General features: G+C 32.9%; 1 protein-coding gene across 1 annotated transcript; it reads right to left on the bottom strand.

The window, feature by feature from the left end:
- Positions 1-2,699: 2,699 nt before the first annotated feature.
- LOC105250280 lies at positions 2,700-5,750 on the bottom strand. The gene is made up of 3 exons (XM_025411553.1): positions 5,624-5,750; positions 5,238-5,320; positions 2,700-4,599 (listed from the first exon to the last, which is right to left on the bottom strand). Exons 1-3 carry the CDS (start codon positions 5,645-5,647, stop codon positions 2,994-2,996), a joined length of 1,713 nt encoding a protein of 570 aa, XP_025267338.1. The 5' UTR covers positions 5,648-5,750; the 3' UTR covers positions 2,700-2,993.
- Between the last annotated feature and the right edge of the window lie 10,563 nt (positions 5,751-16,313).

The raw sequence follows: 16,313 nt of genomic DNA, 5'->3' as shown, positions 1-16,313 counted from the left end.
CTCATATATATATATAGTAACTTTTCTTCTAAAATTTAATAAAATTGTCAGAATTAATATATTCTCTTCTAAATTTATAATTAATATTTTCTTCTAATTAATATTTTCTTCTAAAATTTAATGAAATTATAAGAATTTAATATATTTATATTGTATATTGTATATAAACGCAAAATATTTTTTTTACAAAATAAAAAAAGAATATTGAAAAAACTTTTTATATGTAAATATTTTAATTAGAAACTAAAAATATTAATTATTTATATTTTTTTATAAGAATTATAAGAATTATATAAAAAAGGACAAGATTAAAAAAAATGTTACTATATTTGTTATTATATTTGTGGGATTAAAAACATCGATTCTTTTTTCATTGTTTTTTTACTGCAAAAATATAATTAGAAATAATTAAATACGAATAATTAAATTATTAAATTGCATCGTCAAAAGTTATCAGAATACAATCTTTTATTTAAATATGAAAATTGTATAACATTCTCAATCATAATTTCACGCAAAAATTGAATTAAATGATACATTTCTTTCCATCGTGAGAGAAACATATATGAAAGAGAGACGTTTAGAAATCGCCTATTGTGTTGTAAAATAACTATTATGACGATAATCGGTCACAGATCACAATTTACACACGAATACGTTATTTTCGTACACAGGAACAACGTAGAAAAGAAATTTCCTTAAGTGGAATTAGGTCTTGTTGAAATTACTTGTTTCAGCGGTTTATTATCGAAATCGTTTTAGGGAAAAATCATAGCAAGAAAAGTCGTAATAAGCTGTAAAAAGACAAATATTACATACAAATTACATATTAAATATAAGGATAATAATATAATGACATCGTATATAAAGTTTCTGTAAGAACGAAAACATGGCACAGATAGTTTTCGGATAAAGCTCATCTGCGCAAAGTTAAATGAAAGTAAACGTGAGACAAAAGTGAAAACGTTTCCCGTATCCCGGTCTCGTGTCATGTCAGAAAAACGCACGTATCATGATTTCTCTGATTTTATTTTTCTATCTATGGTCGTGCTACGAAGAAAAGTCCACTCTTCCGTAGTTGGCGCCAGTGAAATCTCGCCGCTGCCATCGTCGTCGTTGTCGTCGTCGTCGGCGTCATCAATCGAATAGGAGTCTGCGTCGTGCAATACTCGTTGTCTCTATCGAGACGGACAGTACAGTGTCGTGGATTAATTTATGTTGCTGTGTGGGTGCACCGATACTTTCTCCACGGTCGAGGTCCTCTACATGCTGGTCACCTGCCTTCCATAACAGACTCCACTTTCTCCAATTTCGCAGGGATACGTGCGCGTATTTGCGTTGCATCATCATCGTCGCAAGTTCAGAATGTCGACGGTCGATTTATTTGAAATTGGATGGCTATTTAGACATACCGTCTTTTACCGAAACGTGTGTCTAGTTTTAAAAAGACAGTTGTCGCACACTAATTGAAACAGTACGAGACTCGAATATTATCCTGTCTAATAGAAAAAAGAACTAGAGTAAAATATAATCCATTATAAAAAGATAAATGTTTTTTAGATCAATTATATTATAATTATAACTAATTTAATTAGCTCTTATATGGATCTAAAAGGAATTTATTCAATATTTTATCAATAAAAGGTCTTAATAAAAAAAAATTTTATTCATTTTTTTCAATTTTGTCTGTGCATGATTATTTTTACAGGTGTCATATACAAATTTTTCGTAGATTTTTCAAGCATTTTGAGATTAAAATTACAACAAGATATTGTAATTAGGAGTAGAGCAAAAAAGAGACAACTCATATGACCTCTACAAGGGTTAAATCGTGAATATATACATAAAAAATAATCTATCAGCTTAATCTATCAGTTTTCAACATTTGCTTTATTCCATTATGATGCGAAGCGTATATTTCTTTCGTAAATAGAATTTACATTATAATTGATATTATCTTTATTTCAAAGCTTGGTTACCATTATTTTGATTCTTTTTCTTTTTCTTCTTAACTTATATAAACTATATGTAATTTACAACAGACAGATATTTCTCTTTATAGATTTACATTTTACAACTCGATTCATCATTTTTGTTTAAAAGAAGATCAGTGCCTTTTCCAAAACGCATAGAAGTAATAAAATTATATAAAATAGCAAGATTAAGAAATAAACAGATTAACAAACAAACAGTTTACACACACAAATAATTCTTATTATTTATTTTAAATGTCTTCAGCGAACAAAATAATTGAGCAATCGACTTTTAGAAAGTGAATGTTTAAATTTAAAAGTAAAATATATTAATTATGTACTTCATAATTATTTACGCTTGCTAGATGACGAATCTGCTACTGTATATTTATTAAACGCAATAAAATTTTCTCCATTGAAAAAACACTCAATTTTCTGTTTAAGATTGAAGATTTATAATAACTGACATTCCTTGACATTTATGTCAACAACAAATCGATTTTTAATTAAAAAGAAATCCATATATAAAAAATTTATAAAATAAAAAGTGATTATATGATTTGCGATGCTTGTATATTTAATTTAATCTATTCTTGTTATCAAGTGAAATAAAAGTGATGATTATGAATTTTGCATATGCAATAATACGCAATACGAGGGTTAAAAATGTGAAATAATATAGTCAAAAAATTAACAAAATATTTATAAACTTTATTCATAACAGTATTAGAATTAACAATTGGGATGACAACAACGTGAGTATAAAAAGAAAACAAGGGAGTGGAAAAGATAAGAGTTATAAAGCATCAAAGAGTGGTACTCCGAAGAGCAGCGAGTACACAATCAGTCGAACAATTTCGGGTAACTTAGAGTTTTATACGCGACTTATCTTAATCTTTCCTAAAACGTAATATATACAGCGATTTATGTTACAGTACTCTCTTATAGAGATGTTTGTACAAGCATTTTCAGGGATTACAGTGCAAGATTATTTTACACGGAGCTCAATCCAGCTTTATCTTAGCGGCCGGGAAACCCGAAGCCGGTTTGACCTCCGTTTTGATTAGCTGGCGGTGGTACCAGGTGCTGCAATACCGTTGGCAGATTTGCTTGAAAAGATCTGTCCCATCTGATTTTGTTAGTATCTGTCTGATGTTGCTGTATTTGCTGTTGCTGTTGCTGCTGCTGTTGCTGCTGCTGCTGTTGTGGTTGTTGTTGCTGCTGCTGCTGTTGTTGTTGCTGCTGCTTCTGCTGTTGCTGCTGCTGCTGCTGCGCTTGCCTCTTCTGTAGAGCGGTTTCTGGGCTGTATGGTACAACCTGTGTATTTTGCGTCTGCGAATCCTTACGATCCCAACCATGATGATGATGATGGTCCTCGTTGGGGAACCATTCGGATATCCAGACCGGTTTCCAAATCTTCTTCCATGCTGGTACCCAGATTTCCTTCCAAGCTGGCACCCAGATCTGCTTCCACGCTTCCTTCCAGGCGAGCTTCTTATCAGGTATCCATTCTAATTTTTTTTCGGTTTTCCAGATCTGCTTCCAAGCTTCCTTCCACTCAAGCTTCTTGTCAGGAACCCAGACGAGTTTCTTACCTGGCTTCCAGATTTGTATCCACTCCGGCTTCCAAGCCAGCTTCTTGTCTTCTACCCAGATTTGCTTTTTCGCTGGTTTCCATATCTGCTTCCAGGCTTCCTTCCACTCGAGTTTCTTATCCGGTATCCAAATTTGCTTTTTCACCGTTTTCCAGTATTTTTTCCACACCGGCTTCCAAATCAATTTTTTTTTCCAGAGATCGTGACTGGTATATTGCCATCCGTGATGATCCGTACCGTGATAATGATGGCCTGGTATACCAATTTTTACCCATTCGGGGATCCAAAGTTTCTTCCAAGCAGGTACTTGAATTTCCTTCCACGCTGGTACCTGAATCTCTCGCCAAACCGGCTTCCAAATCTTTTTCCACGCCGGTACTTGAATCTCCTTCCAAGCAGGTACCTTGATTGGTTGCCAGATGGGCTTCCAAATTTGCTTCCAGGCTGGCACTTTTATCTCCTTCCACACCGGCACTTGAATCTCTTTCCACACGGGCTTCCAGATCTTCTTCCAGGCCGGTACTTGAATCTCCTTCCACACCGCTTTTTGCGTTGGCACCCAAATAGGCTTCCAAATTTTCTTCCATGCAGGCTTCCAGATTTGCTTTTTCGCAGGTTTCCAGATTTTCTTCCAACCTGGCTTCCATACTAATTTCTTTTTCCAATAGCCTTCATCATGATGATGATGATGGTCGTCGCCTCCATGTGCTTCGATGCCTCCGCCAATGTCACCGCCACTTGGATGACCACCGATATCACCCCCAATACTCAAGTGACCACCGATATCACCTCCATTTAGATGACCACCGACATCACCGCCCAAATGACCTCCAATATCACCGCCACCATAGTGACCGCCGTCACCCCCGAAATGGCCGCCGGCATCACCACCACCAAAGTGGCCGGCATCACCGCCACCAAAATGGCCGACATCACCGCCACCATAGTGACCACCAATGTCACCACCGTCAAGACTGCCGTAATCGCCACCGGAATCGCCTCCCCATCGTTTTTGCGCCTCTTTAACGCTTCTATAACAATCAAAGATATCACGCGATTCAATGAAATAAAATATATATTTGGTCTCATTTATAACATTTATAATATCTCTATACTCTATGATTATTTAAAATATCTCTATATATTTCAATCTGTTTTTTACAATGTGCAGGGAAATTTTTTGGAGAGAAAATTATCGACTAAAAAATATACAACAAAATATATATATTACAAATAATCAGATTTCTTTACATTATTTTAATTATTTATCAAAATAAAAATAGAGAGATCCAGATAAAATATAAAATATTAAGGTAAAATACAGAATACACGAATGCAAGAAAAGAAATATATTTTCAAATGCATTATTATCACAGTAATTGTTAATATCTTCGTAGAGTAAAATTAAAGTTTGTACATCGTATATATATATATATATCAATTATTATTAAAAATTAATTAAATCAATTATAATTAAAACGAGGCTCGAATAAATTATTATTCGAGCGTCCACTTAAATATATATTAAATTTTACTTTCTCACACTCAACAACTTGTGATTGCTCGTAAATGCCTTTTATCTTGTCTCAATTTGTTTTTAGTTTTGAACGAGCTTTAATAAACTTATAAATTATTATTCTTTTATTACTAAAATAACTTATATACGTACGTAGTCTGTTGTTGTAAACGCTGCGTTTGATCTACAGCTTTGCTCGCCACAAGAGCGGCCTGCAGTAGCAGCGCTAATACAGCCTATAAATAGAGTGAACAAAGTTAATAAATCCAAAGAAATCTGCAATCAAAGAATCAATGCGTGTTTATGAAAAATATCTTTCCGTTTGATCGCAACTCATGATGCGATTAACGAGAGAATCAAAAAACGACACTAGGCTCATTCACAATTTAATAATCACACAGCTTCGTCAAGTAAACACGATTCTATAAACTCGAAGCCTAATCTCGGTCGCGAACGAATTATAAAGCACTCTCGAAAAATCTTTCTATTATTGTATCTTTTTTGTGAGAAGAAAGAGAGAATGAAATGGAACAACTGACCGCGCATCCCGAGCGAATCCTCATATTTCTCGCAATGCCGCCCGTTGGGCTCGGGCCGCGTACCTCCTGTTCCCTGGACGCAGGAAAACTTAGCTTACTTCGTTCAATCACCGGAACGTCGTAGTTATATAGGCGCGTATCCTCCCCGAAGGCATATCACCGGCAAACGCTCCGCGGACGAAGAGGCCGATGGAGGTGGTCCATCCTCGGCCTTAAGTGGTGGAAATCGGGGGAATTCCATCGGCGAAGGTGAGATAGAAGCCACCACCACCATCGTCGTCGATTTGGGGGCCTCGGGCCCCCCTGCGGATAAAAATTCTTCTCCACCACCTCCTTCTTCGCGTTCTTTCTCTCCTTCGCCCCCACTTCCGGTACGCGACCGGACCTCCGTCGAGCCGTATCGTCGGAGAAAGTGATCGAGAACACGATCCGGTCGAGCAAGCAGAACGATCGACCCCCGTTTTATTCGAACGCGTCCGTCTCGGTCGTACGGTGAAGTTCAAGCTCTCGCAAGGTTACGCGAGACAAGGTTACACACCGATCGCGCTCTGGATTATATCCGATTGCCGGAGGGAGAGAAGGAGCGAAATAATCACTCGAGATTAATTACTCTGCAATTAGAGCGATAATTTTCTAATTATGCAGAATTAATTAATTTATTCAGGTAGAGATAGGTGATTAGCAAACACTGTGACATCGCACATGTTTTGCATTTAATCAATCTAAATAACAGAGACAGAATTTATATCTGAACTGTCAGTGAAATTTGGAAAGAAGATCTTTCTGTGTGGACCTCTCTACATTTTATTTTGATAATCATTAAAATAATGTAAAGAAATCTGATTATTTGCAATATATATTTTTGCAATATATATATATATTTTGTTGGATATTTTTTAGTTGATAATTTTCTATCCAAAAACGTCTATCCATGTTAAGATTGATCATTTACTTGTTGTAAAGCTTGACTATGATACATGAAAAAATTGTTTCTGACAAAGATCGTACCAACCGATAGTAGCAAAATATAAGCAAAACTCGTTGATCCAATGCAATGATTAATATTTGGCAAATTCAAGGTCTTAAATTTGCCAGAAGATATTCAAAATTGCTATTAAAAATTCTACAAGTTACAAACAATGTTCTACAAGATATAAAAAAATAGCGATAAATTTTTGTTACTTCTAGAAATTTATTTACATCAACGAAACATTTTTTTTTTGAGCGAATTTCCTTTCGTCGAATCAAGTATTTTGGAATCAAGTTTCTCAGTTTTTTATTAAATCTGACCTGACCGCTATTCCTCATTATAGATTTGCCGCGAAAGTTACCCTATCTGTTTCCTGTTGATATTATTTTTAGCTTATACACATATACATATAAATGGAAATGCAGCAAATTATTCAATCTCTCTCTACGATTCTCATATATACACCGTATAATTTGACGCATGCTTTCAAATTGTAGACAATTAGAATCTATGATTCCAAAGCAAGTTTCAATCACATTCATTATTTCCTGTATAAAAAAATAAAATATCTTTGTACATCTTTCTTTTCATATTCAAAAATGTAAAAACCCACTGGGATTAATATTAAATATATTAATTGGAAAAAAAGAGAAGAATTCTAAAAAATTCCAAAATCTTGATCTATGATTGTAATCATATAATTTGGGAATCCCTAAAGCAACGATACGAGATGAGAAGAATGAAATAAATATCGCTTGTGATCGATGCTATCAATCACAATTAAATCGATTGAAACAGCTCAGAAAAGAAATCAGAGCGGTTAAAAGCGAACCAACTGACAGATCCTGTAATAAAACGAGTATAACAGGCCTTTATTAAGGTCCTTGGTTGTACTTGATCAAGTTTTGCGCGAAGTTTACGACTTCTTCGTCCACGTTCGGAGAAAGCAATACCGAGCAGAAACGGTTTCGCGTACACGCGAGACTGCGAGAGTATTTTCCGTTTTTTTATCGTCACAAGACAATGTTCATCAAACCACAACCGAGCCGGGAAAATTAGATTTAACGAGATTCACGCGTGCGAGGTACTACGATAGCGAAAGCGCCAGCAAAATACTTCCTTCATTCCCGGAAAAACCGTATCTTGCGTATCTCGATATCTCTCAAAAGCAACGTCGAGACTCCCCGAAGGCGGTGGTTTATAAGTAGCGGTTAACGATAGGCGTTAAACCACGTTAAGTGCATATATCCGTTTAACATGTCGCGCCGACTCACGGATGAAAGTGAATTCCCCTTCGTTCGCTAGAGAGTTCGCGCGCCTCGACGTCCTGGCGACTGAAACCAGCGAGGTATACATTCTCGCTATTCCGGTTCGTAAATCACTCACTGCTGCTCCAGATTTTCGAGTCCAGACACGAAAGTAGTCCCAACAAATGAGACGTTCTTATTCTAGGATGTACCTAGGATATCCGCTTTCGGTCGGATACGCATTTTCGCTCGTAATTGGCTGCGATTGCGTTGAAGGAAAATGGCTCTAAAATATGTCGAAAAAATTAAAAGTTCCTTTTTCGGAAATCTTTTTAAATTCTAAATTATTTTCAATTTTTATTTTCGTTTTTAAAATTGATGTATCAATTAAAAAATTACTATATAGAATGTTATTAGATTATAAAATAAGATGTCATCTTTTTACACTTTACCTGATATTGAGAGAAAATTAAAAATTGTTATATGTAACAATACTTTTTATCTATTATTTGTCTATCTCTATCATACTTTTGTCTTTTAGAATCTGGTAGGAATTGAAAAAAAAATTTGAAATGCGAGTGGAAGAGAAGATAAAATACGTGATATAACCATAAACGTACGGAAAATATGAAATTCCATCATGCTTGACAGTTGCAGGTAACCCAAATATCGAGAAAACGTTTCGAAAGAGGTATCCAGATATCTCGAGGGCCGAAACATTTAGAAAGCAAAAAAAAATGTACGCATCGGCCTATATGTCAAGCTGTATAAATGTAAACGGAAATTTCTAACGGCCCCATTCTTCTATTTGCACTCACACCTCTTATTTTTCAAACATTATATACTCCGAAAACGAAGTTGTACGCTATAAAAAGATGATTCTTTACAAGTTGAAAGAAACGACGCCGACAAATCATTACAATATCTGTATGTTTCATTGTTTGTTTAATTATCTGTTTATATTTATATCTCCACGCGTTTTAGGTAAATAAATTCCATTAAGAGGAATAAAAATATTTTTGATATCAGTGTTTCACATTTTACCTGATAAAAGTTCAAATTAATAGTTTCTACTGCATTTTAATCGTGGTTTTCATAATTTCCGATTCTTCAGATTCGATTTTGGCGACCTAAATCAAACTTCTGAGCTTACCACGAACAAGTTTTATAACGCGTTTTATGACTTTACAGCCTTTCTTAAATTCCTGTTACTTGTCCACCGTTAACTTTATGCCATTGGCTTGGCCATTATTATATTTCCGCAGCTCTTATCGTTTTATCTACGCATTTCAAATATTTAATAGCAATCTACTGCAAATACCAGTTTAAGAAAGTTTATGGAAGAAATTTAATCTTTCGAGATTATGATATAAGATATTCATGCAAAAATTCCTTCGAAATATCAAGGAAATCGATACTTTTAAATTTCTACGTGGAAAGTTTTACTTTTAATTTAATTTCTCTTTTTTAATTTAATTACTTACCTATAATTATATACTTACTAGTTTCCAAAAAAATCTCAGGAAGTAAATACGCAAGTTATTTGTATCTAGGCACTTTAAATGCTAATGTCATTTCGATTGCATAAAACTGAGCGAAGAATTATTTTCGGCGGACAACGGCACATATTTTGTGAGCGAAAAGTCATATTGCGATGACACCGGAACCACGGATGATGTCGAGCATTCATAATGTCGTTGCGTCCTGAATTGTGTGTTCTGACTATAAAAAAGGCTTGTTACGTAATCGTTGTTGGTCTTCGCTCATTATTATTTAAGATGTCAAGCGTATTCCCAACGATTACACATCCAGGCCGTTACCAGTTCTTCACGTACCATATAATTAGTTCTTCCTTTAATAAAGTGATCTATAAATCGCATCTGTCTGCTGTATATTTTCATGATTATGCTCGCGAATTATTTGCGAAGAGTCGAATTTGCAAACATAATGCGTATACATCTATACAATACGCATGAATTTAGAAGAGGAGTTTGCTTTAAAAATAAAAATAAAAAACTTGTAAATCTTACGAGGTAATCTCGATTTATGCTTTACAATTTGTTCCGGTTTTTAAAGCGAGTTCTCTGAATCGATGCAATCGTAGAAAGTCACGCAATCAATTTTTACGCTCTAAGCGACGGTTACTTCCATATAATTTATTGTCGGAAATATATTTTACTGCGGCACAAGAAGCATGAAAATACTTTTGTTATTAGCAAGACTAATGAGGAAATTTCGTGTTACCTTACTACTTTCATTAACTGTAAGTAAAGTAAATGTAATTATCGCTGTAAGAAAATTTTTTTATTACAGTACAATACATATCTGAAGCAAAAAATCAATCGGAATAAATACAAACATTAATATCTTGTATGTATAAAAAAAACTGAAGAAGTTATATCGTTGAGATTATCAATTATCAAATTTTTTTCTACACAGATGATTGAAAGATCAATATCCATGGCATAACAAAATTTTGAATGTAATGGTACAATTATAGATAGTTATGGAAACATTTTTTGCGAATCTCTTGATATGTGTACTCGTTAAATATCCGGAGAGCTTGGTTCGATCTATAAAATGGAACGTGCGGCAGTGACTAGACATGTCGTACTGAAATGCAGAGTCCAGGCTCTTACATCACACATAGTCGGTCGTTTAGCACTTTCACCAAACTTTCCTACGCCCACATCGCAATGACCGGATACTCGATTTAGAGATGCGCATCAAATTATATTTTCATGTTGTTGTATTTGTTTCATCGACTACAACTAAATGCGTCGATTTAAAAAATGACACCACTTTGTATGCCCGTTAGAAAAACATAAATCACCTATCCTTTTTTGAATTCTAACTGAATTCACACTCGATAAATTTGCGTATCTGAACATTGCACGACAAGCATTGCGATTAATAGTAAGAAAGAGTGTGTAGAAAGCGCGTTTCGCAATTGACGATTTTAATTTAATCATGACAAATAAATTTTCGACTGCTTACATCACAAGCAATTTTTTTAATTTATTCTTTTTTTATTTTTAATTTATTCTTTAAATATCACGAATTATTATAACTTTGGGTTTTCTATTGTTTATGATATATGTCAATATATAAAAGGTATTTAGTTTCATTTTTTTATAGTTTTTTGAATATTCGTTTTTTTTTAAGAAAGAAAGAAAGAGGGAAAGGGAAACATTTGATAGAGATTAATGTATGCAACTTATTCTGGAAGAGATCTACTCTCGAAGACGACGCCTCATTGTTTCGAAATTGTCGACTTTCCGCTAACTTTATCGGAATTTCTGTTTCCCACGTTGTATATCTATCACGTACAATTTCTCCGCGATCCATTGCGCATTTCCACGACGGGAAAGTAGTCAAGTTAGAATGATAAACGTACATATTTTCGCTCTACTCACAATAAATAATGTTTCCGTTCAACGGAACAATCATCATAAAACAAAATAAATAACAGCACATTTAAGATTTTTCATCAGGAATAAATATGTATTCACAATCATAGAAATATCTTGTATCAATTAAAACAATTTAATACAAAATAATTATATATAATAATTTATTATAATTATATATAATAATTTTTTGTGTAATTATATAATTTTTGTATGCAATTATATCGATTACATAAAAGTTTAAATTGTTTAATTGTAATTTATATCCGTATATTTGTGTAAATATCATTAATAGAGACATTAAATGTCATTAATAAAATGAATTCGAATTACTTTTTTTATCTTTGACGATTCAGGAAACAAAGGTATCCTGATTGAACTTAAAAACGAAGTTAAATGCACCTGTCTCACGGCGCCAAGATTCGCGGTCCTGTCCTCTGATGAAACAGAGAAACGTGCCGCAAGAGGAGTTTCCGACCTGCAAACGACCTTCCGCAGTACTTAACCGATGAGTAGAGAGTTATATGGGTGCATCGCTCGCTCAAGCGATGCATTCGAGACGAGCCTGATTCGAAAGTGAAACTTGTCCTGACGCAGCCTGTGATCAGCGATGCACCCTATCTAGGTGAAATCTGTGTAAGTATTTGCTCGACCGATTCAGAAGTGTAGCTTTTTGTGCATCGATTGAAGCGCTAAAGATATAGGTAAATAAAATTCAGTTTTGATAAATTTTCATTAGGAGATTATTCTGTAATTTTTATCTTACTTTTCATAATATATACATATGTACATACACATACATACACACATACATACATATATATATATATATATATATATATATATATATATATATATATTTTTTTTTTTTTACTTGCCATTCTAACAATAATAAAAACATAAAAGACAAGATGAATATTTTACGAGATGATTTATATTTTGTCTTTTATTTCTCATTTCATTTTTTAAATAATTAAAGCTATATTCCATTAAATTTCTCTCCATTCCGTAAAATTTAATCAAATACATGCACTAATTCGGTAATTTTCTAGATATTCAAGAGAGTTTTTATACAAAGGCATATTATTAACTTCATCAAACCTTCCTTCATTTCTTCATGATTGCTTTCTTCTAATTTATTTAAATTAGTTCATAATGTAAATATAATCGATGAAAAGAAAAATTGGATTCAAAAGATCAAAAGTTATTTATAATTATTTTAATTATTTAATATATTTTTATACTTATGTAAAAATTTTTGTTTTTTTATACTCTTTATAATAAAGTAAAACGACATCTAAAATAAAATTGCAAGATGCAATAAATACACCAGCAAATGCATTTTTGAATAAAAAATTTAAAAAATCAATCATTTTTGAAAATTTAAGGAAATGCGACATATTAGATATGAAAAATGGATGAATCAATTAAACTTATGGTAATAATGTACCAAGATAATAATAATATTTAAAATAAATATAATTTATCTTCTTAACAAAATAAAACAAAAAGATATTTTTCTTTAGAGGAATTTCCGATTGGATGAACAAAATTAACACATACTTAAAGGAAATCTCTTCAAAATAACACCACCTTCCTGAAAAAGAAAGACATCTAATTGTCTAATTTTATAAGACGAGTAATTTTATGAGAAGTTATGCACTGTGAAGCATAAAAAAGAGACATAGCAAAAATGTCGTTTTACGAAGTGACTGCAATTTTTTAATAAATTTCTGCTTAATTTATGCTGAGAGATTCTATGCTGATTAATATTTAATTTATATTTAATATTTAATTAATTTATAAAAATTAATATTTAATATTTAATTAATTATTAATATTTAATTAATTTTATAAATTAATTAAATATTAAATATTAATTTTTATAAATTAATTAAATATTAAATATAAATTAAATATTAATCAGCATAGAATCTCTCAGCATAAATTAAGCATAATAATTAATTAAATAATAATTAATTAAATTAATTTAATATTTAATTAATTTATAAAAATTCCAATCATGAACTTCTTTGATTATTTATAAGACGCAAAAATATATACTCGTATTGCGCATATTAAGGATATTACGAGTGACAGAATCATACGCGGTAATAATTCCTTACGACACTGGTCATTAGGCGTGTAATTTCACCTAGATAACGCTTCGCCGATCGCAGATTCGAACGAATTTCACTTTCCAAACGTGAATCAGATACTTCCCGCAGACATGGGCGGACATGAGTATAGGCGTGTAATTATCTGTTACACGAAAGTATTCGATTTATGTTATATTTTATAGATAGAATTAATCTCATTTATAATATTGATAATGTAATACCAGAAGCACGCGAATTAAAACAGGGTCAAGGTTAATATATCAAGGCTGAAATGCCTTTTAAAACGAATTATCCAGGTAACTCTTTTCGTTGGATCGTCCTAATTAGAAGATACTACTGCACCTCTTGACATATTAATTTGATTTATTATGCGCTCGCAAAAATTAATGCGGATACATCGGCTTTAACGTAATCGAATTTATGAATCTATTAAAACGATATAAGTCTTCTCGGAGTTTTTAGTATGAAACGGGTTGTTAGTGCGACGAATCATTGTCATTTTATGAGCTGCGAGGAATTTTAATTAAAAGATTGTCGCTTCCTGCATTTATCGACAAATTTACAATTCAATTCTCTTCCCATCGTTGACGGCTGATTTATGCTTCATTGGTCTAACATGATCAGCGTATAATCGATTGGACAGCCTGAAGAATCCACCAAGTTTAAAGTCCATTATCCGGCTTATTGAATAATACATTTCCAACGCTATCTAATTTTTTTTAATTCAAATGTTACGAGTGTGAGATGTTTTCTAGAAAAAATATGTTGAAAAAGATTAATGTTCCGTTTGTCTCTCTCTCTCTCTCTCTCTCTCTCTCTCTTTCTCTCTCTCTCTCTCTTTCTTTCTCTCTTGGGCGCAGATTTATATCCTTTTGTACATCGATGTATCGTAGACGTGATCTGCTGCTGTGGTGTAACCTCCGCGAGATATATACCCGTGGTCCAACTAGTACGAGAGTACTTTCACTCTCCGGACAAGATCTTACGAATCTGTTAACCGGAGCTTTTCCTCAAGCTTAACATTCGCGTCATTATATGCTAATGGAGAGCCCGGCTTGTGAGAATCCGCTCGAGGCTTTTGCCGGCAGCTGCGGGCGAAAGGCACGAAAGCGAGTTTATGCCCGACGAGGAAGGAAGAGAGACTGCCGGAACGTTTGTAATTAAGGTCGAGGTAATGAGGAAGGTAAGATCATCTGCGGGAACCAGGTACGCATCCCCGCATCACCGATTTCGACATTGTCTCCCGGCGTAACTCCGCTATAAAAACTCTTGTCGCTTTTACTTTTTATTAGATGACTACGCTTTCGCTAGATCGCCGAAAAATGAGAGTTCCTTTTTCAAAAGTAAATACGGTTGTTTCTAAGCGAAATTGTTGAGAAAGCTCATTTATTACAATCTTTCTCTCTTTCCTTAAGTTTCTTTTTTTTTAAATACATTTATGTTTTATTATGATATTTTTTTTTTAAATACAATTTAAAATTCGTATACAACAAATGTAATTTAAAATTTTTAATTTTAAATTCAACTTAATTTAACTTAAACAATAGAAATATTTCCATTAAAAAATTTCATATTTTTGATCTATGCTTAATAATTTGAAAATTAAACATTTATCGCAGAAATAGAAATCTCTTGCATTGTTTATGCAAAAAAATAATTGAGAATAATTGTTAAACTACATCGTCAAAATAATGATTGCATATTGCTTATATTTCTCAACGAATAATTTCGGGCGATCTAAAAAATCGAAAGCTGCCGGAAGAGAAAAACATAACAGATTGATCGATAATCTTTTGTCCGAGTCGAAAGTACTTTGACATTTCTTTCGAGTAGCTTTCGAGTTTGCACAAATCCTCATTAAACTGCCATGGGAGATTTACCAGCCATATGACTTCCGGTCGATGTCTTCTCTTCCATTCTGATTACATATTCTCTTTTTTTTTTACAGCTTCACATATCGCCCCCACACATGTTGCCGCACGATCATGGAGAAAGTAAAGGTCGTGAGTTCGTCTCGCGACCCTGAAGACCCTGAGACACGCTTGCTCACTCAATTCTCTTATCCTTAGAAAGCATCGTTTGTCTCCCTTCCCTCTCCGCCTCATCATCGTCTCTCTGTTTCCCTTCCCGATGTTGCACAGCGCATCTTCGTATGAAAGCCATCGTACTTTCATCTAATGCGAATTAATGGTTGCACGAACGAGTGAGTTCACGACATCTCGATAAATGTCCCGGAAAACATGAACAGACACTTTCAAACGCACGATCACTATGATCGATGATCGTCACACGTTTTTAAAGTATTTTTCGCAATTAGATTTTTTTTCAAGTCTTAGACTACATCAGATTTGTTGAACTGTCAGGAAATGTGCGAATATATAATACATTGTTTCAATTATAAAATTAAAGAACAAATTTTGCGTCTTTTGTTTGTGTTTTATGGAAATTTAGACAGACGGAAAGAAATCATTCTTTCCGAGGAAACCATGATGATTTAGTAAATGTAACTTGTACTTACGAAAACTTATTATTATTGATATTTTATAAAATAAAATCAATAATATAAATAATATTTTTTATGTATATGCAATTGATAAAATTAAACGTTGCTGTATAACTTTGACACTGATATCTCTATCAATTAATACTAATATTTTTTAGAATATTATTATATATATATTTCATATATTATATATTTCATGATTCATAATATGAAACGATATTTCATAATTCATAATATTAAATAATATTTCGTAATATTAAAATCATTTTTAAAATCAATAAGTTATACAGTTTATTATGCTAAAAAAATGTGTTATTTAATGTTTTATTTAATTTTTGGCAAAACGAAACAGATGTACTAAATTTTATTATATTATTATACTAATAAATATTATTTTATTTTACTAATTATACTAATTAAAAAACTTTTATCCAAAATAA

This window comes from Camponotus floridanus, unplaced genomic scaffold, assembly GCF_003227725.1.
Source record: "Camponotus floridanus strain SB8 unplaced genomic scaffold, Cflo_v7.5 scaffold4, whole genome shotgun sequence".
NCBI classification, from domain to species: domain Eukaryota; kingdom Metazoa; phylum Arthropoda; class Insecta; order Hymenoptera; family Formicidae; genus Camponotus; species Camponotus floridanus.
This window is presented reverse-complemented; position numbering and strand designations above follow the sequence as displayed.